The sequence below is a fragment of the Gorilla gorilla genome, chromosome 11 (assembly GCF_029281585.2).
Source record: "Gorilla gorilla gorilla isolate KB3781 chromosome 11, NHGRI_mGorGor1-v2.1_pri, whole genome shotgun sequence".
Classification (NCBI taxonomy): domain Eukaryota; kingdom Metazoa; phylum Chordata; class Mammalia; order Primates; family Hominidae; genus Gorilla; species Gorilla gorilla.
The window spans coordinates 138,638,253-138,664,287 of NC_073235.2; the positions used below are offsets into that span (position 1 = coordinate 138,638,253).

General features: G+C 48.8%; 1 protein-coding gene across 12 annotated transcripts in view; it reads left to right on the forward strand.

Annotated features, from left to right (window-relative positions):
* Positions 1-26,035, forward strand: part of AGAP1 (ArfGAP with GTPase domain, ankyrin repeat and PH domain 1) — a 636,895-nt gene that overhangs the window by 452,064 nt on the left and 158,796 nt on the right. For all 12 annotated transcript variants that reach the window (XM_019022384.4, XM_019022385.3, XM_004033402.4 and 9 more), the window contains one exon: positions 21,676-21,837. In XM_019022384.4, the coding sequence (XP_018877929.1) occupies positions 21,676-21,837 (162 nt within the window). The remainder of the gene's footprint in view (positions 1-21,675; positions 21,838-26,035) is intronic.

The following is a 26,035-nucleotide window of genomic DNA, read 5'->3' on the forward strand; positions in this document are numbered from 1 at the left end:
GGGAACAGGTGGTTTTTGGTTACATGGATCAGTTCTTTAGCGCTGATTTCTGAGGTTTTGGTGCACCCATCACCCGAGCAGTGTACACTGTACCCAGTGTGTAGTCTTCTATCCCTCGCCACCGCCCACCCTTTCACCTAAGTCCCAAAGTCCATTGTGTCACTCTTATGCCTTTGCATCCTCATAGCTTAGCTCCCACTTACGAGTCAGAGCATACCATGTTTGGTTTTCCATTCCTGAGTTACTTCACTTAGAATAATGGTCTCCAAATCTGCCCAGGTTGCTGTAAATGCCGTTATTTTGTTCCTTTTTATGGCTGACTAGTATTCCATAATTATATATACATATATAACATTTTCTTCGTCCACTCGTTGATTGATGGGCATTTGGGCTGGTTCCGTATTTTTGCAATTGCAAATTTTGCTGCTATAAACATGCATGTGCAAGTGTCTTTTTGTATAATGACTTATTTTCCTCTGGGTAGATACCCAGTAGTGGGACTGCTGGATCAATGTTCTGATCTGTCATCTCCCCCCGACCAGAATTTAAGCTTCCTAAAGGGAGGGACTGTCTTGTTTGCCTCTATTCTCAAAGCCTAGAACAGTGTCTCCATCAGCAGGGGCACAGTCAGCCTCTGTTGAGTGAATTTTCCAGGTATCAGGTGGTAGAATGAGCAGTTGAACGTTACCGTTTGCCAGTGTCTAAGCCCTGGATTAAATGCTTTATAGGTACTATTTGTTAAGTGTACACTGAAGTTCTCTGAGGTGGTACTATTATCCTCATTTTTAAATGATTAAACTGAGTCCTAAATAATTTGAATAACTTGTGCAAGATTGTGCAGGTGATGAGGATCCGGCGTGCAATGTACGGATCGAAGCCTGAGCGTTGGGCTAGGCCGGCTAGGCCAGGCTCCCTGTGTGCCCACCTGAACGCAGGTGTCCGCATGAAGGCCGTGTGAATGAAGAGGGCAGGGGACTCATGGGAAGGTTTACCTGTTTTACCTGTTCCATTTCAGCTTTTAGTAATGAGGACATACTCATCTAAAAGTGTGCCGGGTTTTTTGGGGGTTTTTTTGTTTGCTTGTTTGTTTTGTCTTAGAGACGGGGTCTCACTCTGTCACCCAGGCTGGAGTGCAGTGGCACGATCTCAGCTCACTGCAGACTCTGCCTCCTGGGCTCAAGGGATCCTCCCACCTCAGCCTCCGGAGAACCTGGGACCACAGGCACGCGCCACCATGCCCAGCTAATTTTTTGTATGTTTGGTAGAAATGGGGGTTTCACCATCGTACCCTGGCTGGTCTTGAACTCCTGAGCTTCTGTGTTCCCCCCACCTCCATCTCCCAAAGTCTCCTGGCATTATAGACGTGAGCCACTGCGCCTGGCCTAAAAATGTTTTAAATAAAGTTATTTTAAAATGCGAATTTCATAACGAGAACAGAAATTGAGAGGTGAACATTTGAGAATTTCCATGTCCGCTTTGGCAGTAGGGATGTTTAGTTTGAAACTTTAATTTAAAATGTGAGTGCAGTGAGTCTGTCTTTGTAGCGCTAGAGATGGGTCCTCAGCTGGCCATGATAGAGAAGGGTGGGCAGAGGCGGGTGTTTGAGACTTGGAGGGGACAGTGGGGGCACAGCAGCCAGGCAGAGGCATGTGTCAGGGCAGAGTGAGAATGCTAGGATCCTGGCCCCCATCCTCCCACCTGCCACACAGTCAGGAAAATGACAGGTGTATGGGAAGACCCAATTCAATACAGAGCAGCCAGGTATCAAATCACAGTGCTGCTCTGCAGAGCCTATTCCGTGTCTAGTAAAGCAGACAGCATTCCAGTGTTATCTGGAATTATTTACAAACGCAGTGTCCACAATACGATGAATCACAACTTACAGTTTAGTTAGATTAAGCGAATTATAATTTTTAATAGTCAGTGAATATTTTCACCTGTCTAGATGGGGAGCAAGGCTCTGAATCGTCTCTTGCCCCAGCCCCTTCTCCCTGGGTGAGGCAAGCATGGCATGAGCAGAGAGGTTTTTGTAAAGTGCCTGATGTGCAGTCAAATACAGGAAGGTCCCTTCTTTCATACATGCACGTTGAGCTCCCTAAACCCAAAATCCAAAATCCGAAGGGCTCCATTGAGCATTGCCTTTTAGTGTCATGTCGGCACTCAAAAATTTTCAGATTTCAGAACATTTCGGATTTTTGGATTAGGGATACTCAACCTGTAATGTCCGTGATAATTTTTTTTCTGGAAGCACCTATGAAGTTGAATTGGTAAGAAGTGCTGCCATACCACTTCAAAAGAGGGCGGTGGCCAGGGGGTGCTCTTCCCAAGGAGCTGAAAAATACCATGAAATTCCTGATTATGCCACCTCTCAGCCTGTTCTTCTGCACCGTGTCTCCGGATCATCATCTTAGTCTCTTTCTTCACAACTGAACAGATCTGCTTAAATCCCTCGAACACCCAAGGCTGTGTAGATTTGCCGCTTTGAGCATGCCTAGCGAATTCCATTTTTGTGCCTCTTTTGCATAGTAAGCTTATGAGCGCCATGCTCTTTTTGCTAATATCAGTTAAAATCTTTCCATTTTCCACTTATCCTCATAAAACAAAAGCAAAACACGAGTTGGTCCAGCTGCATAAACAGCCTTGGGGCTGAGCTACCCCAGCCACACCGCACCCCCGAGCACGTGGACCCTGTGTTCGTCTCTGATCACCACAGTACCAAAGGCCAGAGTCACAGCTCATGCAGAATGGAAAGTTCTGCCAGGAAAAATAGACTCCCTCGCCTAGGCAAAAGTATCATGGATCTAGAACTAGAAAACTAACTGGAATTTCGTGGAAGAAACTGCACCTGTTTCTTCCTTTTCTGTAGCCAGCGCTGGGAAGTCGGGGAAGACACTAAAAATAGCAATGAAGCGGCTCCCTGGAGGGTTGCTGGGAGATGCTTGGACACAGAGAGTGAGGTGTTTGCTGGGAAAAGCCATTTGGGATGGGTGAAGGTCCATGCTGGAGTTGGAGAGCACAGAAAATGGGGTGAGTGTGAGAGTCTAGCCTGGGTTACGGCCCCAGTGATCCTGGACAAATTTGGAGTAAGAAACTCCCGCCAGTCTCATGCCCAGAGTGCCCAGGGAAAGTCTTCTCTCCCAGTGGTGATTCCAGGTTTCCCCAGCCCAGCACAGGGACTTGGGCTGGTGAGCTACAGAACTGCAAAGAAGAGCAGGAGCCAGCCAGCCAGACCTGGCCATGGCTGTGCCATAGGACATCACAGGGTGTGGGCAGGAGCAAATGCCGGGAGTATATGCAAGAGAAAATTATGGCTGGTGGGAACCTGCAGGAGTTGCAGGAGGGAGCAAAGGGATGTACTCCTGAGGATTGGGGGCTGGCAGCCCTGGGAAGGGAGGGAGGGACCCTGATTCTGGCTGAGAGGTGGGTGGATAGTCACCGACGATTTTAACCTCACCCCAGGGGATGAAAGGCTGCTGTAGGGAAGAATGACCAGAGCTTTCTCTGCTGAATAGCCAGCCGGCCAGGATTCTGCTTCCTGCCGCATCCACCCCTGACCCTTCCAGCAGCCACAGGAGGTCAGGGTTTTGCTTAAAGAAAGAGAGAAAAATGTCAATTATTACATTTTGGAGCACAATCTTACCTTTCAGTTTATTTTAAAGCAATTTTCCCTAAAGATCAACCACAGCATGTGACTGAACTATATTAACGAAATTTTAGCTTGATAAAGGAAATGCTTTAAACTCACAGCAAATGTAACTCAGGATCTCCAAGCACTTTTTTTTTTTTTTTTTTTGGCTGGACAGAGCCCAAATTCCAAGACACTAGTAAAAATAATATGATAAAACTTCGGTGGTGCAAACAAAGTCAGTTCTTTTTTAAAAAAAGAATATTCTAATAGTATCTAATAGTAATGGTGAATTACTCATAGTTTTCTGCTGGAAGTAAATTTAATTCTAGTTTTTAAATATCATTAATTCTGGAGGTTGCACTCTGAATGATTTCTTATTTTGTGGAAAATACGAAATAAAGAAGACACATTTGGCCACTGTGATGGAGCTGCTTTGAAAGGCTGTGCTTTAGAAGACACTTCCGACTTTGATCTGCAGTTGCGGATGAAGATGCTCACGAGTGGAGGTGTTGGTGGAGATAGTTATCCCAAGTAGAATACTCGATCGATGTGCACAGCACATTCAAATTATCTTTCATGTTACAAACTTTTCCAGCACTTACCAGCCCCAGGTACGATTATGGACAATGCTGTCAGTCATCGTGAGACAGAGTAGCATGGAACTGAAAAATGTGTAGCAGGTTTTCAAACCTGTTACTTGCCCAAAGCTTAGTCAAAATTATTAGATTTCCTCTGAACTTTGTTCTTCTCGTTATTTTTGGAATGATTGCAGGATTGGTTTAAGATTGTCATGACCACATATTAATAGTTGCACCGAGAAACAGGCGTAAACGGAGGTTGTCCCGGGAAAGGCAGAATGAATGTCACCCACCCTGGTGAAGGTGGCTCGTGTCACTACCCTTTGCTACAGCCTTTGTTTCTCACTGATTCATTCTCGGGAATCGCTTCTTGTCTGTTGGTACAAAATAAACATTTCCTCCTATCCCGGATGACTGGAGTCTTGGGCTGCAGATGAGTTACACCACACCAGTCTCCCAGTCCCATCACACACAGGCAGTTTTTACACCAGCCAAACTTAGAGCTTCATAAATGCAGGAAACTGTCAGGTTCCTTTCAAGAGGAAGTCTTAGCTACAGATTTTTGGTGGAAACAAATGGTCCACCCTGATCTACTCATTTACCATCTGGTTTGGGGAACCTTCTGTCATCCTACCTGCTATGTATTTGTGACCTGATATATTATTTTTAAATACAGTTGTTTAATAGTGTAGTCAAAAATGAAAGGTCATAAGCCTCATCTTCTCATTAACACCACACCAGATTGATTCCAGTATTCAGTGCACAGATGACCTCATGTTTCAGCTTCCTTACTGACGTGAATGTGCTGAGCAGAGCTCACCTGCCTCTTGTCAGAGACATGAATGGGCTGATAATATCTAATTTTCAAGCAGAGGAAGTTAGAGGTGAACCGCAGCCTCAGAATCTACATAAAATACGCAGCACAGTCATTAGTCATTTGCAGCGGCCCAGCAAAATCCTAAAACAGCAGGAGAGAAAAATATTTTCTTTTCAGTGTCTGTCAAAGAAGTTATAACGTACGTTTTTTAAAAAAAAAAAATTTCATCAGCCAAATCCTTAAATTTAAATATGCGGACTTTTTTCCTGTATTTTTATCAAAAATGTTTATACTGTTAAAAGGTTATCCAGGTACCAGATAGGTGCCCCAGGCAGCTCATGATGCAAATGTAGACAAATATATTTTGAGTGCCCCTGTGTCTATAAGTCAATCTGTATCAGTATAGAATTAGGATTGGATTAGTGTGAAGTGTTTGCACTGTAAATTTTATGTTTTTTTTTTTTTTTTTAAAAACTGGAAATATTCTGTTTTGTTCCACTACTATTTCCCCAGGGCCTTAAACAGTGCCTCCCCCTGAGTGGCCCTGGGTAGTTGTTGATCATATCTGTAAATATCTGGAGTTTCCGTGCACACAGACTTCGAGTGTGCCATCAAGATCGTGTCCCTCCGGTGCTGAGCCTCACCATCCTGGTGGTCCTGAGCAGTTGCATCCCCTCCTTCAGCTCAGCCCCAGGGCCTTCTGTTCAGGGTCACTGTGGATAAATTACCAGTGGAACCCAAGCCCTCAAAGCTGCCCTATGGGCTGGGCGGCTCCAAGAGCCAGAGTATTGCTCTGTGACCTCCAGCCCATTGACTGGGGCAATTGTTAGAGCCAGGTGTGGCGGAAGGACCCATACGGCCTCTTTCAAGTGGCTGGGCCTTCTGTACGAGGCACCTGACACCACGATGCTATCACCATCCTCGCTGACTGGGACATGCCACCCACCTCCAGTAAAGGCTTGGGAGTCGCAAGGATCCCTTTTCATAATGAAACTTCCTGTCCACAGTTTAGGAGAGAATCATGAAATCACCTGGAACAAGAAGTTTTTCAAATATTTTAGGTGTTTACAAAATATTTCTATGAGGACAGATAAGGGGGGAATGAATTTTGCAAATTAGCATTTGATTTAACCCCCAAAAAAGTACCCCGATGGTTCCCACAGTTGCCTTCTAACATAACAAAAGGTTACATGTGATGGCCAAGGGAAAAGAAAACGTAATTTATCATTATAAGATGTTAATTTTTTATTCTCCAAAATGTCCAGACTGCAAGGATATTTCATACAGATTTGTTAGCTGGTATTTAAATAATATTCAACACTCCTAAGCCTTAAATAGAAGATTAGAAGTATACTGCATTTTTTTCCCTCCAACATTTCAAAGACATTATTCAAATTTTGTTTGTTCTTTGTGCTGCAGTGGTCTTACTTGGCAACTCCCTGTCTTGACAGACTTGATTACGGAGCACCTATTTTGTGCATGGTGCTTGCTGGCCACTGAGCATCTGCAAAGAAAATTTTTTCCACGCCTGTAATCTCAGTGCTTTGGGAGGCCAAAGCAGAAGGATCACTCAAGCTAGGAGTTTGAGACCAGCCTGGGAGGTATAGTGAGACCCCATCTCTACAAAGAAATTATCAGGGCATGGTGGGGCACACCTGTGGTCCAAGCTCCTTGGGAGGCTGAGGCAGGAGTATCGCTGGAGCCCCAGGAGTTCAAGGCTGCAGTGAGCTTTGATCATGCCACTGCACTCCAGCCTGGTGAGAGTGAGACATTGTCTGAAAAAGAAAATGTACTTCTAAAAATCAGGCCAGGCACAGTGGCTTATGCCTGTAATGCCAGCATTTTGGGAGGCTGAGGCAGGCAGATCACCTGAGGTCAGGAGTTTGAGACCAGCCTGACCAACATGGAGAAACCCTGTTTCTTCTATTCTCTACTAAAAATACAAAATTAGCCAGGCGTGGTGGCACATGCCTGTAATCCCAGCTACTCGGGAGGCTGAGGCAGGAGAGTCGCTTGAACCCGGGAGGCGGAAGTTGTGGTGAGCCGAGGTCACGCCATTGCACCCAGTCTGTGTGATGAGTGAAACTCCACCCCCCCAAAAAAAAAATCAGTGGGACACAGCCACATAAAGCAGACATCCACAGAAGCAGTCATAGCACACTAAGGGCCATGAAAGGGGTGCAGTGTCCAAGGGAGCTGGGAAGAGAGGCTGCCTCCTGTGCCACTGAAGGGCAGGCTTCAGCCCTCCAAGCGCTGCTCACAGGCACGGTGGTTTGTGCAGCTTTCATTGTGGCAGGTCTAACTGTATTTCCCAACATCCTCTCTCATCGTTCTCTAACTTTCTCCTTACAATGCCTCATCTTTTGGCGGAAGTGACTTGCATCTCGTATGTTACGGTTCTGTGTTGAGGTCCTGCGTTTTAACTGTGTGAATGATAATTGTCTGGAAAAGCCGGGGGCCCTTGACAGCCATGTTTGCACGTTCTTTAGGAACAAGGGGGGCTTTAGCACGCCAGCAGCCTCCACACCCCGCCTCCACCTGCCACCCCATTGTGAGTCCTTGAGTTTTGTCCACAGCCCTTGTCATCCCTCCTCATGATCGATATGCACACATATATATGCTTATTAACTCTCTCCCTTTGCTGGAACCTAAGCCCTTTAGGGCAGGAGCTTTGTTTATTTACTGCTATTATCGCAGCTCCTAGGAGACAGCCTGACCAGGGCATGGGTCTCTCTGTCCCTCCATGTGTCTGGATGTTGTCTAGCCCCACACCAAGCACATGGTAGATGGGCCACATGGCACTGCCTCCCCTTGGTTTGGCGTGGAGGGTAGAGTTGCCTTAGTCAGTCTTTAACTGGTTCTTGGCCATCTTAGTTGACCAAGATGGAGAAGAGAGCAAGAGTAGGGTGAGGCTGGTTGAGGGTAGAGGTTCAGGGGTGCTATTTAGTTCATTTCCTGTGTGAAGAAATTGAGGCTAAAAGAGATGACATGCCCAGGGTCACATGGCCAGGTGGCTAGGCTGGGGCTGGAGCTGGCTTTGAGTCTGTGCAGTTGCAGTTCATGGAGCACTATGCAGTTTTCTCACTGACCTCCATCTGCTTCCTTCTTGTACCCTGGGTGCGGGCCATCCTGAGGAGCGGGGACCTCTCCATCAGCACGTGGGCAGGGTGGGAGCTGAAGTGTAACAGACATGTCGGCTCCAGCGACACACAGCTTGGACATCCTCACACACCATCGGTGGGAGCAGCACAGAACTTAGGCTCAGCAGCATGTATCCATAGCCCCACGAATGCTCATGTTCATGAGCCTGTGTCTCGAAAACTGCCCCAAAGTCATTATCCTAATTACTGAAAACACACAGAAGTACTGATTTATGGTCAAAAATTTGGAATCCATCTAAGCAGCAGGGAACTGACTAAGCAAACCAAAGCATATTTTGCTCTTTATGGTGTTAAAGAAGAAAAGAATCCTATTACTTATCTTCTATGACATTTAACACTCAACCCATGGGATGATATCTCACAACCAAATTGCCTCTTTTTTAAGTCTGGGCTTCTGCATATCAGGTTTTCCCATAGCTGAGGACACCAACACACTTTTTCAAACCACATAATGTCAGTAGATAAGAGCAGGGATGTACTTCGAAGCAGCGGCCTGAGTTTGGTGTATTGCTGTACTTTGAGCAGAGTGAAGTGGCCAGGTGCATTCAGGACCCTGGACAAAGCCCCTCGCTGTACTGGCCTAAGGAGCCCACCTTCCCCACTCAGATAGGACACTTTCCCGTGCAGCAGTGGGTCATTTGACTGCATGTGATTTTTCATAGAAACAGCTAAGTTTCTAAAGATGAGAAATTTGTGTGATCAAAGAGGGCTCCTACATCTAATTACCTTCCTGATTTAATTGAGTTTTCTGCAAGACGCACTCAGTCTCTCCCCAGCCTGCTCACCCTCACACGTGAAACAGAATCTCTTTTCAATTTAGCAGATCTGAGCACCCAACTTGAGAAATGGTAGTGGCTGATTATGTAAAAAGGGAAGAGGCTGGGGAGAAGCGGGAATCTCTCGAAATGATTTCATTTCCACCTAACAGCGCTGCACATCGTGCCTTCCCATTTATCCAAGTTCACCGTATTAATTTAAACTTTGTGCTGCTTGCATTCAGCTAAAAATCAGCTAGAGAACAATTTGATTTTTGAGCCTTAACTATAAATTCCTGATATGCATTGCATTCCCAAGCATGCTCCTTTCTGTCACACTCCCCACGGCTTCCCCAGGCTTTCTGCCTCACTTGGCCACTCTGTGTTCCTTCTGTCATCCCTTCAAATTGGATGATGCCATTCGGCGCCAGCTGGCCCTCTGGCATGAAAAAAAAACTGTTGTAGTGGACAAGAAAGGAGAGATACCAGGAAACGGATGGGGTGCAAAGAAAGTGACAGGAACCAAGAGGAGAGAGTAGAGGAGTATGACCTGGGAGGCGAGAACACAGAGAAGCTTGAGAAGCCTAGGGCTGTCCCGCCTGTGGTCAGGAGGAGGCTGGGGACACCCCTTCAGGGTAGGGCGCCATGAGCAGCTCAAGACTGGGACCTCCTGTGGGTCAGCTGTGTAGAGCCAGATCCTGGTAGATGGCTGGAGGCCAGACAGCCACGTCCATTTGTTCATCCAGACTCAGCTCATGGCCCAAGTCTCATGATGGCCTTTAGCTTCAGTTTCTGGGGGAACCCAGCCACCCTCCTGTCCCCTCTGACCCTCTCCCCCATCTCACTAGACTATATAGTGGACATTTTAAAATCTTCCTTATTTAATTGCTTTGTAGCATTTAATACAACGACCTCTCCCATTTTTTTTTACAGCTTTACTCAGATAAAAATCACATAACACACTTCTCCCATTTAACAGGTGCAATGCAGTAGTTTTTAGTATCTCACAGATACCTGCAACCATCACCACAGTCAATCTCAGAACATTTTCATCGTCTCAAAAAAGAAACTCTGTTCTTGAATTGGTGGTCAGAATATGTACTTTTTTCTTTGTAAGGCTTTATAAACGTATTTCAGTAATCAAGGTCCTCATCTCAATGGAAGATCAAATTTCCTAAATTCCTACTGACTAGGCTTAATTTAGAGAGATCTCTGGGCGTAATTGAAAATGGCCCAAGTAGGCAATTCTTCTCTCCTGTGTGTTCTCTTGGTTCTGGCTCCTCCTATTGTATTCCTTTCCTCCCCGTTTTTATAACTCAGTCTAACACTGTGTTGTCTTTTCCTTTCGCCAACACCTGTCATCTTCCTGGGCCCCCTGCCGTGTCCCCGCTGCCCCTCTGACATTGTGTACCTCTGTGTGAGCGGCAAAGGGAAAGGGACAATAATGCCAGTCTCTGAAACATCTTCAGAGATGGGGAATTCAAGTCAACCTCCTCCCGCTGAAAGCTCCCGTCAAAAGGACTGTGCGAAGGGGCGAGGTTTTGAACCTCACTTCACACTCACCTTTTAACAGAGACCCAGGATGTTGTGATTTCCTTGGATGGCAAAGGTGGCCTGTTCTTTATTTACCGGCCTACACATCTCTGTAAGCTTCAGAAAGAACAGAGCCCTTATTAAAGATCCAAATTAGCTTTATATCATTGGCCGTGTATCAAAGGAAGTGCGTTTTAATTTACGAGTTCCTACGACTTCATCTTGAGTTCACAGGGGGCTTCAGCCCTCAACTGATTTCCTCTCCTGGCACCTACAAACGGGCCTGTCTTTGATAATTTTAAATTCTTTTAATACCAAACAAAAAAGGATTTTTAGTCATGTACCTGACACTGCCAAATAGGTAAATTAAGGTATGGGTGGAAGCCAGCGGGGGCAGGGGGCTGATACATATGTGCTTAGCATTTTCCTCTCTCTTTTCTTTTGTCTTTCTTTTCCTTTTTTTCCATATAGATGCATGCTTCTTATGAACATGTTTTAAAGCATTTTGTATCTTTAATCAACATGTAGAAAATGAACAGCCAACCCTTCGGGAACCATTGCAGCTCTCCCAGAGTGAGTGTTGCCTCCTTCTAGCAAATTCGTGGCGTGCCCCTCATCAAACTAAGTCCCCTGAGGGAGAGTGGTTGGAGGTGTTTCTGGAGGGCCCTGCACTCCCTGAAATCCAGGCTCCAGGGTCAGGGAAGATCTGACCCGGGAGGGGATTAGGGCCCTGCTAACGGCAGCAGTAACAGCGGGAGTCCTTGCAGCAGGGAGGCTTGCAGAGATCAAGTGCACCTACGCCCAGCACCTCCCCCAGCGGACACATCTAGAGACCCTCGGGAGCGCGAGGGACATGAGAATCACAAGCACAGAGACTCATCTCTTGAATATCACCCGGGATATCAAAAACCTATCAGCACACCTGGCGAGGACCCTCACCAAGGCGAGCTCCCTGCCATGGTTCATCAAAAATTGCCCAGCTAATGATCGGCTGGGCAGATAATCGGAGGAGAGTTAATTGTAAGGTTCGATATGGCATCTTGTCAGCAGAGATAAGTTGTCACGTTTTCCACTTGAGCTGAAACTAAATGATTGTAAAATAAGTTATGAGTGTCCTTGGGCCTGTCTGCCGGAATGATAGCTAAGAATACATTCCTGGCCCATCAGTCTCAGGCAGGCTGCTTGATATTTATGCGGACGGAATGTTATTTTATTCCCCCTCTAGTCATGCTTGTCAGCTCTCCGAGTGAAAAGTGAAACTGCTTCTTTGACTCATACTTCATGTTCCAAAGCTCGGAGAGACTGCAGATTGTGATCATTATTGCTCATATTATATATTTTTGGGGGTGTGCGTTGAACATTGATGCCCGATTGGGAAGAACTAATGGCTGACATTGAATGTGCGGGATGGTGCCGGCCCATCCCGGCTCAGCGCCGCGCAGCTCGGGACCCCAGTCCCTCTGTCAGAGCCGGTTTAGATGTGGAGTAATGAGGCGCTCGCTTTTTTAATTTGGCATGGCTTTTTTCTCTTCACCTCTCCCCTCCCATACTTAATGCCGTCGACAGTAGTCGTCTGTCCCGGTGCCCGGTAATTGATACAAAATAAAATGCATTCTTTGTATGCAGCCAGGAGGAGCGGATGGCGCTCCGTGGGCCGGCTGGAGCTCATTTACAGTGTCTCAGGCAGGGCTTTCGGGGCCTCTTCAATTTGAGGAATACCTTGTCAGGCGAGGGGAGTAGTTGGAATGGAAAAGCACAGCGTGGAAGCCTAGTGCGTTGTGATTGCTCATATTTTAAACCAGGGGAATGTTAAACAACTCCTTGAAAGCGAGCTCTCGAGACCTAGAAGCCAGGGGCATTCATATTCCCGTGGCCGAGCTCAGCGCCCAGTGGACGGGAACCCGGTCCTTCTTGCCATGAGAACACCCAGCCCAGGAGAGGTCAGGGCCTGGCCTTCAGGTGGGTCCTCTCTGGTCGGTCCTCACTGGTCTTGAGTCCCAGGTGACACTTCCTACCCGACTTCTGTCTCCTGCCACGGCCCCCCTCAATTCACATCCTAATTCACCCCGCCATCACCTTCTCAGCACCATGGTGGCCACTCCCTCGTGTAGCCGGTTCCCCTGCTGCTGCAGCCGGGCCCTCCCACAGGCAAGCATCTGGAACTAGCACCAGAGCTTCCTCCTGTCAAAGCTGTGCCACTTTCCCCACTGGCTGCCTGTCCTCTCCTGCCAAACCTGCTCCCACCCGCCCCAGCCCAGAGCACGTGGCTTCTCTAAGGGCTTGAGTGCCTCCCTTTTGGGCCACCGTAGACACCCCACCTCTGAGTGGTCAGGCGCCACTGGTTGTCTCCTTCCAGCAAGAAAGTTGGAGTAAAATGTCCAGGGCCTGGGCTATGGAGTGTTGGAGCATTGCCGTGGCAGGAGAACACAGTGGGCAGAGACGCACCCTGCCCTGCCTGCAGCATGGCCTGGAAAGTCACTGCCTCAACTCCATGCCTCCAAATGGGGGCGGGGAGGGTGCTTGCGGACCTGCCTTGGAGGACCTCGGCCCTGTAAGCAGCAGATCAGAGCGTGGGCTGGTGCTGCTTCTAGGATCACAGGTGCTTTGCACACGTCAGTTACTCGAGTCATAGCCTCCTGAGGATGATTGCAAGGAGCTCATGAATGCTGGCCTGGCTTTCTGTTTCCATTCTTGAGATTGCGGTTGTTTTTATCCCATGACAACCCTGTGACCTCTGAAAAGCTTGCCTCCCTCTCCCCGCAGTGGCCAGGACAAGGCTCACATTTTTCTGTTCTCTGTCTCCCCAGCCGTCTCCTGGGCTTCCTCCTGGTGCAATGACACCTTCATCTCCCTGTTGGTCCCATTCTCTGGGGTGGCTGGAGGTGGCCTGGGTATGCTCGGTCCAGTGCAGGTGGGCGTGCGGACTCTTCCGTACCTCACTTCTCCCTGCACCTGTGGCCCCTGCCATCGGCGTGCTTGCTGGAGATGGGATTCCCTCTTCCTTCTTTGTTCAAGTAGCAGGGCCCAAGAAAAATCGTCTTTTATGGAAGGCATCAGGCAAGAAATTTGATAGGCATTCTTTTCACTCCTTAGAAATCAGCCCCGTGGGACAGGGGTCTTGCCCTTTATTCTCTGACAGTGGCCGGCTCCTAGGGCACGCTTGGTGTGTGGGGACACTCAACAGGGAGATGCTTTCTCTGTGTCAATAGACTTCACTCATGGACTCAGTCGTTCGCCTAAAAATAGATTCGAAATGGTTGGAAACTCATAGGACAGTGGTTTGGCACAAAAGCGTGCTTGTGGCTAGTTTTAAAACTAAGTCGCGAAATTGATACACTGCTGTATGATACACCAGAAAGTGGTCCGTTCCATCCACCCGCGCAAGTGTCTGTCACACAGAGGTCAGTTCTTTCATAAAACTTAAATACGTATCGAACCCCATTACTCATCCTGAATTTGTTTCAGGAAGGATGTGTGCTGGTGAAGAGGATGAGCGAAGGCCCGCCTTCCTGAAGCTCGAGCGCTGATAGGGAAGATGTTCCGTAAACAAAGAAACACGCATGGAGCATGTCATGTCCCCATGTGGAGAGAGCCACGGAGCACAGGGGGCCGGGAGGGGCTGGATGCGCCAGTGGCCAGCTTGGGGAAGGCCTCTCTTGGGGCATCCTCCTTTGGCTCCTGGAGTCTGAAACTTCCTGGTGTCCCTTCTGCCTGCCTAGCAGAACCCCTCCACACGGCTCCCCGTCTAAGGCGGCAGGGATGAGCTGTGTGGATGCTGCTGAGACTGGTGTGACTGCTTTGAGCCTTGTCCACTGATGCAGCACCTGCAGGGTGCTGCCGGCCCCAGCAAGGACACACCAGTGGTTGGTGGGATGTGAGCGGGACTGGAGTGAGGCCAGCCGTGGACAGCAGTGCAGAGGGACAGGCCCTAGGGAGTTGTGCTTTAAAGAAGGGCAGGAGTCAGATGTCCAGGGTGGAGGTGTGCGGCCAAGGGAGAGTTGTGTTAAAAATGTGAGATGACAGGGCCGGGCGTGGTGGCTCATGCCTATAATCCCAGCACTTTGGGAGGCCAAGGCGGATGGATCATGAGGTCAAGAGATCGAGACCATCCTGGCCAACATGTTGAAACCCGTCTCTACTAAAAATACGAAAATTAGCTGGGCGTGGTGCAGGAGAATCTCTTGAACCCAGGAGGCAGAGGTGGCAGTGAGCTGAGATCACGCCACTGCACTACAGCCTGGTGACAGAGCAAGACTTCGTCACACACACACACAAAAAAAAAGTGAGATGACGGCTCATGTTTAGTGCTGGGTGCTGGGTGAGCGAGGGTGGGTGAGCATCCAGTTCCCAGGGGAGGGGCCCCGCGCCCATGGAGACTGCTGGGGACAGGCTGGGGCAGGGCGGGGTGGAGGGTGTCCTCTTCTGATGGATGCTTTTGGTTTTTGGTTTTGTTTTGTTTTGTTTTGTTTCAGTGAAGTGAAAAGTGAGGTTATCGTGAGGATGGTGTGGGGCGTGGGGTGTTTGAAGCGGGAGGAGAAGCTTTGAAATAGCCCCTTGGAGAGTGGGAAGTGGGTTACTACAGAAGTGAGGTAGGATTGAAGGGCAGGCCAGAGGCCACTGAGGGGTACACTGACCACACAGAGGAGGCCGGTGTGCATGGCACCACCCTCTCCCAGCCCTGGCCCATGACGGTGCCGAGCAGGTGGAGGGCTGGAAGTCAGTGAAGTTGGGGCTTCCTACTCAGGAGAGATGGTGGGAGAAGGGAAGCTTACAAGGGTGAGTTTCAAGTCACATGGGATGCTGCCCGGCTGTATAAGAAAAACCGTGGGATGTGAGCGGGTTGGACGTCAGATGGCGTGGAACTCAGGGCATAGAGGAGCCACGGGACTGAAGGCCTAGTGAGCTGGGGAGGCAGGGGTGGGGGTGGCAGTTAGACCCTAGAAACTGTGGTTCTTGCTGGTAGCAAGCCTGGGTGAGACCATGAGAGAGGGTGTCTGAGGTCCAGGGCAGAAGAGCTTCATGAGGGTGGAGTGGCACAGAGGCCAGGGTGCTGGAGAGGACACCCAGGAGGCTGAGATGCAGACAGACCAAAATTCCAAAGGAGGTGTGTGCAAGAGGTTGAAAACTAGAAGCTCTGGTTGAAATTCCGTGGGGTTTCTCGCTATTGATATTTTAGGTATTTGAGACTGTTCTTTGTGGCAGGGGCTGTCCTGTGCATTGTAGGGCATTTTTCAGCACCTCTGGCTTCTACCATCTGATGCCTGTAGCACCTCCACTCCACCCAGTTTGATACCCAGAAACGTCTCCAGCCATTGCCAGAGGTCCTGGGTGGGGGTTCCTGGAGAACCGGTGGATCTGTGGGAATCCAGAGTCCCATGGGGCTAGAAGTGCTCGTGTGGAACGACACAAAAGGAAAACGTGGATGTGGAGGAAATGCTGATGGGTTGGCTGTGGTGGTCTCTTAGAGGAAGGTGGGTGGTGGTATTTCCAAGTGCTGTCTCCTTCCCAAGACTGCCACTTAGCTGCTTCCTCCAGGTGAGTCCGGGATTTCTCGGACTCACCAAGAGAATTATAAATATTCCAAGATATGGAGAAAGCTTGGAAATGAGAGGGCCTTGTCCCTGTCAACTGTTTTGCAAAAAGTTTTCTACAGCTAAAAGTGGGAAGGGGCCTAGAAACAGACGTGCCATTTTGATTTCCAGAAACGTGAATTCTGAGCTAGATGCCAGTGAGTCAGGTCACAACCAGGTGGGATTCTGAATTCAGTTGTTAAAGGGCTGCTTTGTGTGCACATAGAAAAGGAAACAGATGTATTTGAACAGAGGTAGTTTATTAAAGAGAATGGATAGACATCAAATAGATGGCCCTTTATCGTTTTAAGTTGTTAAAAATACGTGTGAGTCAGGTACCATATAGCCCTCAGCAGAGTATTTGACAAGATTGTTCCTTGGTTTCCTCATAGGCAAGTTGAAAGATATGTGAGCTGAACACAAAGACAGTGTAATTTATCTAGGCTCAGTGGTCACTCTTAGAATCTTCCAGGAGTGGATGGTGCATCTTAAGGTGGGAAGCTCTATCTTGACTCCACCCTGTTCACCATCTTTTTCATTGATGTGGATGGATATATGGGAGTATATGCTCAGAACGGTCAAGCATAACTAAGACGATAGTGAAGAGTAACAACGCATAGGCTTAGAACACAGAGACATAGAGTGGTGGCCTGGAATAGAGAGCCTAGCGACAGACCCACTACGCCCCTGTGGAAGCCTGTCGTGTGGACGACATAGCTAATGTATGTGTTCTGAGTGTCTTAGAAATAGCGGTATACACTCATTAAAAACAACCGCTGGATGACGGAAGAGAGTTTATGGTATAATGCACCTACTGTAGGCTCAGCATTGCACAAGTCACCACAGGGGAGGCGAGCACTGGTGGTTGCCCTGGGCACAGGCATGCTAGTTAGATTGAGATAAGAGACTGGCAGCCGCATGCAGAAGGTCCTAACTGTGGGCTCCGTGGGAGTGTAGAGATGAGAAATGTTAGTTTGGGAGAGAGTGTTACAAACACAGAGTGACAGAGGGAAGGACGCACAGTTGGGGATGAACATGGCATGTTGAAATGAGAGGACACCCAAGGGACAGAGTAAAATAATATGTTTTTAATATAATAATATTACTTAATAGCGGCCCCCGGCAGCCGAGGAGAGTTGCGTTTGCCTGTTCTGCTTATCTCCCTGCAGGACTAGGGTTGAGCTCTCTGAGGGCAAAGACAGTCACAGTGACCACTGTTTCCCATGGCCTGGCACCATACCTGGCAAAGCGGGCTCCTAACACTGAATAGAGAGGATGGGATGGTAAAGACTTGGGAACCCTGGGCAGAAAATATTTAAAATGAGCAAAAAGACTGCCTGCCTGGTTTGAGCATTGAATAACACAGAGAAGGGTTGCTTTAGAATCAGGTAATGATCTTGGGGTCTCTGGATGCCCCACCCCCTGAATGTTATGAGGCTTCTGAACACTGTTAAATCATACATAAAAATTAATTAGGCTCCCCCTTTTCTTCCAAGATATCTATAGCTTTTATCTGATATTCAGTGGAATCTAGTATTTCAGAAATACATATAAGAACCACTACTTTAGAAATATCAGTATTGTAAAATCATGGGACAGCTTAAAAGGTGAAAGTCTGGGAGGAGAAGGACCTCGTGGAGTTGGCTGCACAGTCTAGGCTTGTGGGTAAGGTAAGAACTGGACCGGGGTGAATGGTGCTTAAATGGAGAGCAGGCAGTCATGGAGCGGCTTTGTGAAAACAGACTGAGCTCGAGGTCCCAGGCTGCTCAAGGCAAGGGAAGTGTCTTATTTAAACCTGCCCGCTCCCACCTCTGCAGTTCCACCACAACCAAACAGTTATAGTGCAGGCTCAGGGGGTCTCAGGACTGCTGGCTACACCTCGGGTACAGTTAACCAAGGAGGTTTACCAGATGTCCACCGTGGAAAGCAAGAGTTGGGCAGAAGTGGCAGGGAAGTGTCAGTTTCAAGGGTGAAGCCCAAGGTGATAGCAGAGAAAGCTGCCCGGAATGCAAAGGTCAGAGTGAGTGCTGTTTCTTGGGAGCCGGCTGCCGGGAAGAGAGGGTCAGGTAGAGCCAAGCCTGGAACTGGTGTTGGTGTCATGCACATGGAGAATGCCCCTGTGGACGTAGGGAGGAGAGGCAGGAAAACATGGCATCTTGGGCCAGCACAGTTAGCATGATAAGGGAAAGGAAGTCTTACGGGGGCAAAGGAAGGCACAGTGAAACAGTGTGCCATTTTGAAGAAGCAGTGGTGAGGGAAGCCAGACTTCAAGGAGTCAGGAAGAAACGCAGTGGATTTAAACCCTCTATCTGGATAGGAACCTGTCTGGAGAGGTCTGCAGCGGTTTTGAGCAGACCCGACCGAGCTCTGTGACTTCAGCAAGTTACTTAACCTTCCCCTGTGCCTTGGTTTTCTAATCTGTAAAGTGGAGGTGGTAGGGATACCACGTGCCTCAGCGGATTGCTTAAGAGTCCTGAACGCATTGCTGAAGGTAGAGCCTGGAATAGCCCCTGTTGGGTAGTAACTTTGGATGAGTGTTTGCTGTTGAGACTGTGGCTTCAAGGGTTAAGGAAATAACCCTTTAAGGAATAATGGGGTTTAGGAAAGTGGGCATGAAAGATCTTGGGACCTCTGAGCACAGAAGTGATGCAGTGGAGAGGGAGGAATGAGTGGAAGTGACCTGGCCAAGACACCTGAGGATGAAAGATGGGACCAGGACAAGCTAGGAATGTTCATTTAGCAAGAGAGGGGAGCCCATTCCTCTAGGGATGGAGAGAGGGAGTCCGTTCCTCTGGGGATGGAGAGAGGGAGCCCTTTCCTCTGGGGATGGAGGAGAGGGGAGCCTATTCCTCTAGGGATGGAGAGAGGGAGTCCGTTCCTCTGGGGATGGAGAGAGGGAGCCCTTTCCTCTGGGGACGGAGGAGAGGGGAGCCTATTCCTCTAGGGATGGAGAGAGGGAGTCCGTTCCTCCAGGGATGGAGAGAGGGAGCCCGTTCCTCCGGGGACGGAGGAGAGGGGAGCCCGTTCCTCCGGGGACGGAGGAGAGGGGAGCCCGTTCCTCTACGGATGGAGAGAGGGGAGCCCGTTCCTCTGGGGACGGAGGAGAGGGGAGCCCGTTCCTCTGGGGACGGAGAGAGGGGAGCCCGTTCCTCTGGGGATAGAGGAGAGGGGAGCCCGTTCCTCTGGGGATAGAGGAGAGGGGAGCCCGTTCCTCTGGGGATAGAGGAGAGGGGAGCCCGTTCCTCTGGGGATAGAGGAGAGGGGAGCCCGTTCCTCTGGGGATAGAGGAGAGGGGAGCCCGTTCCTCTGGGGATAGAGAGGGGAGCCCGTTCCTCTGGGGATAGAGGAGAGGGGAGCCCGTTCCTCTGGGGATGGAGAGAGGGGAGCCCGTTCCTCTAAGGATGGAGGAGAGGGGAGCCTTTTCCTGTAGGAATGGAGAGAGGGGAGCCCGTTGCTCTGGGGATGGAGAAGAGGGGAGCCCATTCCTCTGGGGATAGAGAGAGGGGAGCCTATTCCTCTAAGGATGGAGGAGAGGGCGAGAAGGCCAGTAGAGGAGCCGTGATGGTGGAGTCACAACAGAGGCACCCCGGGAAGCTGACAGCCAGATTTCTGCCGTTGATGTTACCTCTCACCTACCATCAGGGGACAGTAACCTGTCCGTGTGCCTCTGCATCTAAGGATTTGTGTCCATAGGAAGCACCTCCTGCCTGGTAGAGGGAAAGTTGCTGAGACACCGAATTGCCACATTTCTCGCAACTCCTTAAAGTGGTGAAGGGAACTTCCGCCTTTTGTGAGTGAGTGACCACCCACAAGGAGTGCACATGGTTGACACAGTCTCAGGGGTCTCATGGTATCCAGTGCTGCCTGGGCTGCCCTGCAGGAGCCCTGGGGTGGCCCTTCACCCCCTTCGCAGGAGGAGCTCCCCACAGCCCTCTTCTTCCATGTGTAAAGGGTGCATGCAATGAAGGGTGACGCTTCCGACTGCGCAGAGAGGGGCGAGGGGTCTCTGCCTTAGGGCAGCCAGGAACGTACATCAGGGTGTTCTTGGGACCATATGTATTTCTCAGATACCTTAAATTGTATGTTTGTACATTTCTCAACATATGATAAAATTTCCTAGAACTTCACAAAATAAAAATATTTTCAATTCATTTTGATTTCCATTATCTTTATATTTTAAATCATGTCACTGTTCTGCTCAAAACCTTGCAGTGGCTCCCCATTTCCCCCAAAGCACAGGCGAGGGTCCTCACGGTGGCCCGCGAGCCCCCTCCTCTCCAGTGCCACCTTCTACAGGCCTCTCCCACCCACACCGGCCACCGCCACTCGGGCCCCCTCTCCGTTTCTGGAACACACCAGGCTCCCTTCTTAGAGCCAGGCTCTGACTGTTTCTCTGCTCTCATTACCTTCTCACTCCTCTGCCATTTTCAAGTCTTGATTCAGTGTCCCGTGCTCAGCGAGACCTACCCCAGCTACCCTATTTTAAATGACACCCCCCATCACTGCCGCCTCTCCCCAGCCTCCCAGCCTTGATGCCCCGCGTTCCTATTCGGTCTTTCCCAAACTCTTACCAGCTTCTGATGGACTCCAGGTTCTGGCCCGGCTGCCATGTCACTGCCACTCCACTTTACAGAGTCCCCATTGGGGCAGGAATGTTTATCTGTTTCTCCTCAATCAATGATGGCTGCTAAGCATCTTGAAAAGCCGCTGGCTCACAGTCAGTGCTCAAAAAATATCAGCTGAATGGGTGCGGTGTGCTGCACAGAACTCTGACTTTGGACTTATAGATGCTGAATCGTGAAATAAAAACTTTTCAAGACTCCATAGGCATGCACCACCTGTTTTTCCTGCACGTTTTCAGTGTGCTTTTTTCCACCCTGGTTGAATTATATGCGCGTTCTGGTCATGTAGTACCGCTTTGGCCTTCTCTTTGATAAAGATACAAATGGACATAATACATTGAGAGTTTCACTTATAGTGAATAATCACGTGCGCACTGGTTTTGAAACTGTTCTAAGTAGCTTCAATGAATCAAAAATTGGCAGGCCTACTATATCAACTTCCAAACACTGTCACTGGACATTGGTGAGAGAGAGAAAAAAATGGCATAGAATTTTTCACTGATAATAAAACAAGATGAAGTTATAGTCATCTGTAATATTGAGGCCGGAAGAAAGGATCAGGAATCCCTTATCCTGTGCACCCACAGGAGTCAAACCCACTTAAGATGATATTTCCAAATGTATTCTTAAATGCATCGTTTTCATTTCTGATATATCAAGGTAATTTTAAGAAGAGAAAGATAACTAAAAAGCAGAAACTCACCCCTTTCCTTTTGCAGAGCTCCAGTCATGCAGAGGAGAGAAGGAGAATGCATCCATAGCATGCTGCTGATAGAAAAAGAAATGCTTGTGTTTTAATAGCAGGAGGCACAGTAGAGCAAGGGGGACTGAGCCCATCTCATACCAGAGGCTCTAGGCCTCCAACTCAGCAGTACAGTAATGGGATGTTATTTGCAGGGCCTGTGTGGTATGGGAGGAGCGTGGCTGTGCTGTTTCTGCGTATTCTACTTTGTAAGTGCTCACTCTCTGCATTTTTTTTTTTTTTTTTTGCCTTTTCCGGTCCAACGGCAGACACAGGGCTGGGTGACTCCGTATGCTCCAGCCCCAGTATCTCCAGCACCACCAGCCCCAAGCTCGACCCGCCCCCCTCCCCTCACGCCAACAGAAAGAAGCACCGAAGGAAGAAAAGCACTAGCAACTTCAAAGCCGACGGCCTGTCCGGCACTGCTGAAGGTAAGGGTTCCGCGGTGCCCCGGGAGAGAGTCTCCACTGCGGAAAATTCTCTATTATTTTTCAAATGCGTGAAATTAGACACCCTTAGCACAACAAATGCACAGTAATGCTGGTCGCCGTATGTGCTTTCTGTTTGCAAGGTGGCACGAGAGGGCCCTTGGGACCTTTTCATCACTGTCTGATTCTCATATTACACAACCAAATCCGCTGTCATCACTCTTGGCCGCCGTCGCTGGTAGCGGGTAGGAGTGCTGGTCTCCCAGCCACGAGCCTGATCCAGTTCTGAGGTCTCGCCCCACCCTGGCAGCCTGGGCAAGTGTCCTCTCCAGCCAAGGTGGGCCATGCTGCGTGACTCTGCTGGGGACAGTGCCCACTTCTAGTTTAGGAATCATCTCTGATATTAGTTACTCTTAGCTAACCAGACACCTGCCTTGATTTCAGCTTTTAGCAATGTGTTATGATAAACACTTCTGTTAAAGTCCATCAGCTGTTTCTGGTATGTGGGCTCTATTAATATTCCAGTTGTCACAGCTCATTGTGAGTCTCCTTTCACCTGAGTCCTTCCTTAGTTTTTATTGCCACTGATGGCTGGATGTCAGCTTCCTGAAGTGGCTCCTTCAAATGAATTCCCTTTTTTTTTTTAATTCATAGATGCAAGTAGAGATAGGTAAGCGCATGCGTACACACACACATACACACACACACCCCACATTATGAGAGGTAAAATTAATGCAGTTGTTAACAAAGGAATACTTAAAAGGAAAAATTAAAGTTTGAGAACCTTGTTGTTAGAACATGAATTATTACCTGTGAGACCGACAATGGTGAGAGAGTGTGGTTACCCGTGAGACCGACAATGGTGAGGGAGGGTGGTTACCTGTGAGGCCGACAATGGTGAGGGAGTGTGGTTACCCGTGAGACCGACAATGGTGAGGGAGTGTGGTTACCTGTGCGACCGACAATGGTGAGGGAGTGTGGTTACCTGTGCGACCGACAATGGTGAGGGAGTGTGGTTACCTGTGCGACCGACAATGGTGAGAGAGTGTAGTTACCTGTGAGGCCGACATGGTAAAAGCGTGTCTTCAGCGAGGGTCTCATGCCCAGGGGCAACATTTATGGCTTCCGTCCTTTCTCTTTCTCTATGGCTGCCATGCTTTTTCCAGATACTCTACTTGATTGAGGGTTGAAACCTGCGAGCTGTCAGACAGTGGCCACATTAGAGGGAGTGGCCCATCCCGTCCACATATCCAGAGCGGAGCACGCAAACCCACGGTGCGTGTGTTAGGAGGGAAGGGGCAGAGTGTGGGGTGTGCTGTGTGTTTCCATAACACCCGAGGCAGGGAGCATCGTTCCTTTCATCATCAGGAAGCTGAAGTTCGGAGCTCTGAGTAGCCCGCCAGCCTCCGCAGAAGGGTTAGAAGCCTTTCTCCTTCACCACATTTCTTCCTCTTTTGCCTCCTATAAGCTTCCTGCTAACATATTTAGCCAATAAAAACTGATTTTTCGTCGGGCACGGTGGCTCACGCCTGTAATCCCAGCACTTTGGGAGGCCGAGGCAGGAAGATCACCTGACGTCAGGAGTTTGAGACCGGCCTGGCCAACATGATGAAACTCTGTCTCTACTAAAAATACAAAAATTAGCTGGGTGTGGTGGCACATGCCTGTAATCCCAGCTACCTGGGAGGCTGAGGCAGGAGCATTGATTGAACCCAGGAGGTGGAGGTTGCAGTGAACCGAGACCATGCCACTGCACTCCAGCCTGGGTGGGCGACAGAGTGAGACTCTGTCTTAAAAAAAAAAAAAAAAAAAATTTTTCTCATGTTGTGGAGAGTGAGGATAATCCCATTAAGTCAGCGATGGTGGAAAATAATGGTTATGGGTCAGAGCAGCCACAGATGCCACTGACCTTCCCACTGAAAACAGTATCAGCCGCAGGCGCTCTGTGTCAGTAAGACTCCTTCAGACAACCGTTGGGCAAAAATCACCCTGCCAAGCACGTGCAGCCACCCCTCCCTGATTGGGAAGAAGGTTAGCCTCCCCCAGGGTGGGCAGCCTGTACCCTCCACGCCCCTAAGGTGCACACACAGGGGCGGGCGCCAGATTCCCTTTAGGGACAGGCCTTGTTCTCACTTTCACAGGTACATGTCTTCTTGCATTTGTTGTGTGTTTCCAGCCGAGGTCTGTGGTTTTTTTTTATGCACAACCTGGTAGGAACTGACCGTTGCCACTTAGATACACGTTCATTATCCCACCCACGTGTTGACTGCTGTGTAAATGAGTGAATAAATCAGTAGCGTTTCTGCACATTTAATGGAGCAGCTGGCACCACCCAGTGTTCCATTCAGCACCGGTGAGTTTGAAGGAAGTTTGACAAGTGACTGTGACCATGTTGGACGCCTGATGTTTCAGGTCCACTTGCTGAGTGAGTGGGATGGTATGTGGGTGCGAGGCAATAGTGGATACCCAGGCTGAGAGACGGGCTCTGTCCAAGCAGCAAATGGGGGCCCCTTTCCTTAAAGGGTCTTACTGCTGAGGTGGTAACACCAGCAGAAAGATTTCAGGCACCATGGAAACTCCAAGATTAGGAAATCACAGGTGCCTCAAACATGGATGTGTAAGCGGGTGACGTGTGTTTGGAAGTCCAAGGCAGAGGTTCCGAGGGAGCCACCTCACTCTCTAAGTAGGAGAGTCTGGTCTCTACATCAGCGGCTATGACATCTTTCCAATAGAAAATAAGTCATAAGTTATTTATAAAAAGAAAATGTATCATTTTTCCCTAGGAAAAGTTACTTATCAGACTACAAATGAGTCACTTTTGTGAAAAAGTCTATATTTCATTTTTTCAAAGCCACATTTTCCCCCCAAATTGTAACACATCTGAAGTCAGAACATATCATTGTAGATTCAGTGATATATGATATTTTTGATAGTTTTATTTACTGTTAATTCCTTGAAAGTACATTGTGTAAAACACCCAAATTAAACATTCTGTTCTGGCCGGGCACAGTGGCTCACGCCTGTTATCCCAGCACTTTGGGAGGCTGAGGCGGGCGGATCACGAGGTCAGGAGATCGAGACCATCCTGGCTAACACAATGAAACCCCGTCTCTACTAAAAATACAAAAATTAGCTGGGCATGGTGGCGTGTCCTAGCTACTTGGGAGGCTGAGGCAGGAGAATGGCGTGAACCCAGGAGGTGGAGCTTGCAGTGAGCCGGGATCGCGCCACTGCACTCCAGCCTGGGCGACAGAGTGAGACTCCGTCTCAAAAAAAAAAAAATCTGTTCTTGAAACTAAAGCTAGTTATATATGTTTTATTTTATTTATTTATTTATTTATTGTATTTTTTGAGACAGGTCCTCGCTCTGTCACCCAGGCTGGGGTGTAGTGGTGCAGTCACGGCTCACTGCAGCCTCGAACTCCCAGGTTCAAGTGATCTTCCCACCTCAGCCTCCCAAGTAGCTGGGACCACAGGCAGGCACCAAGACACCTGGCTAATTTTTTGTATTTTTGTAGAAATGGAGTTTCACTCTTTTGCCCAGGCTGGTCTTGAACTCCTGGGCTCAAGCAATCCTCCCACCTCAGCCTCCCAGTGCTGGGACTACAGGCGTGAGCCACCACACCCGGCCTATATTTTATGTTTTGAGAATACTATTCTATTATAAAAAACCATTTCTGCCTCTCTTTCCTGCAAGGCTCTGTGACTGGTTACTACTAGTGTATTCTCTATCGCCTGACCAAGTGCTGAAAAGATGGAATTACAGATATAAAACTTCTATAGAAGATTTGTGTAAAGTAGTTGAATTTTATGGTTTTTAATATACCCTACTGGAACAAATAACTAGGTTCAAATCTCTTTAGAGTATAAGAAAAATAGAATTCCATTGAAGTAAGCAAATTTATCAGGGTCCTTTGAATCCATTGGTCAGTAGAATCCATTAAAGTCAGCTGATTAATCTGGAATGGGATGGGGCTCCCTGGCTGGTTCGCCGAGGAGTCTTCCTGGGCCTGTCTGCAGAGGTGCGGGGAAAACAGTGGGTTTGGTGTAGAACCCGGGGTGTAACAGGGTGAGGAGAGGGCAACTATTTGGGAAAGCTTCCAGCTAGGAGCTGTGGCCTTCGAGAGAGAGACCTGTCCGGCTGTGGTGACCGGGAAGGTGAGGGTGACCTCACTCTTCTCTCTCCCACTGGTCTCCAGTG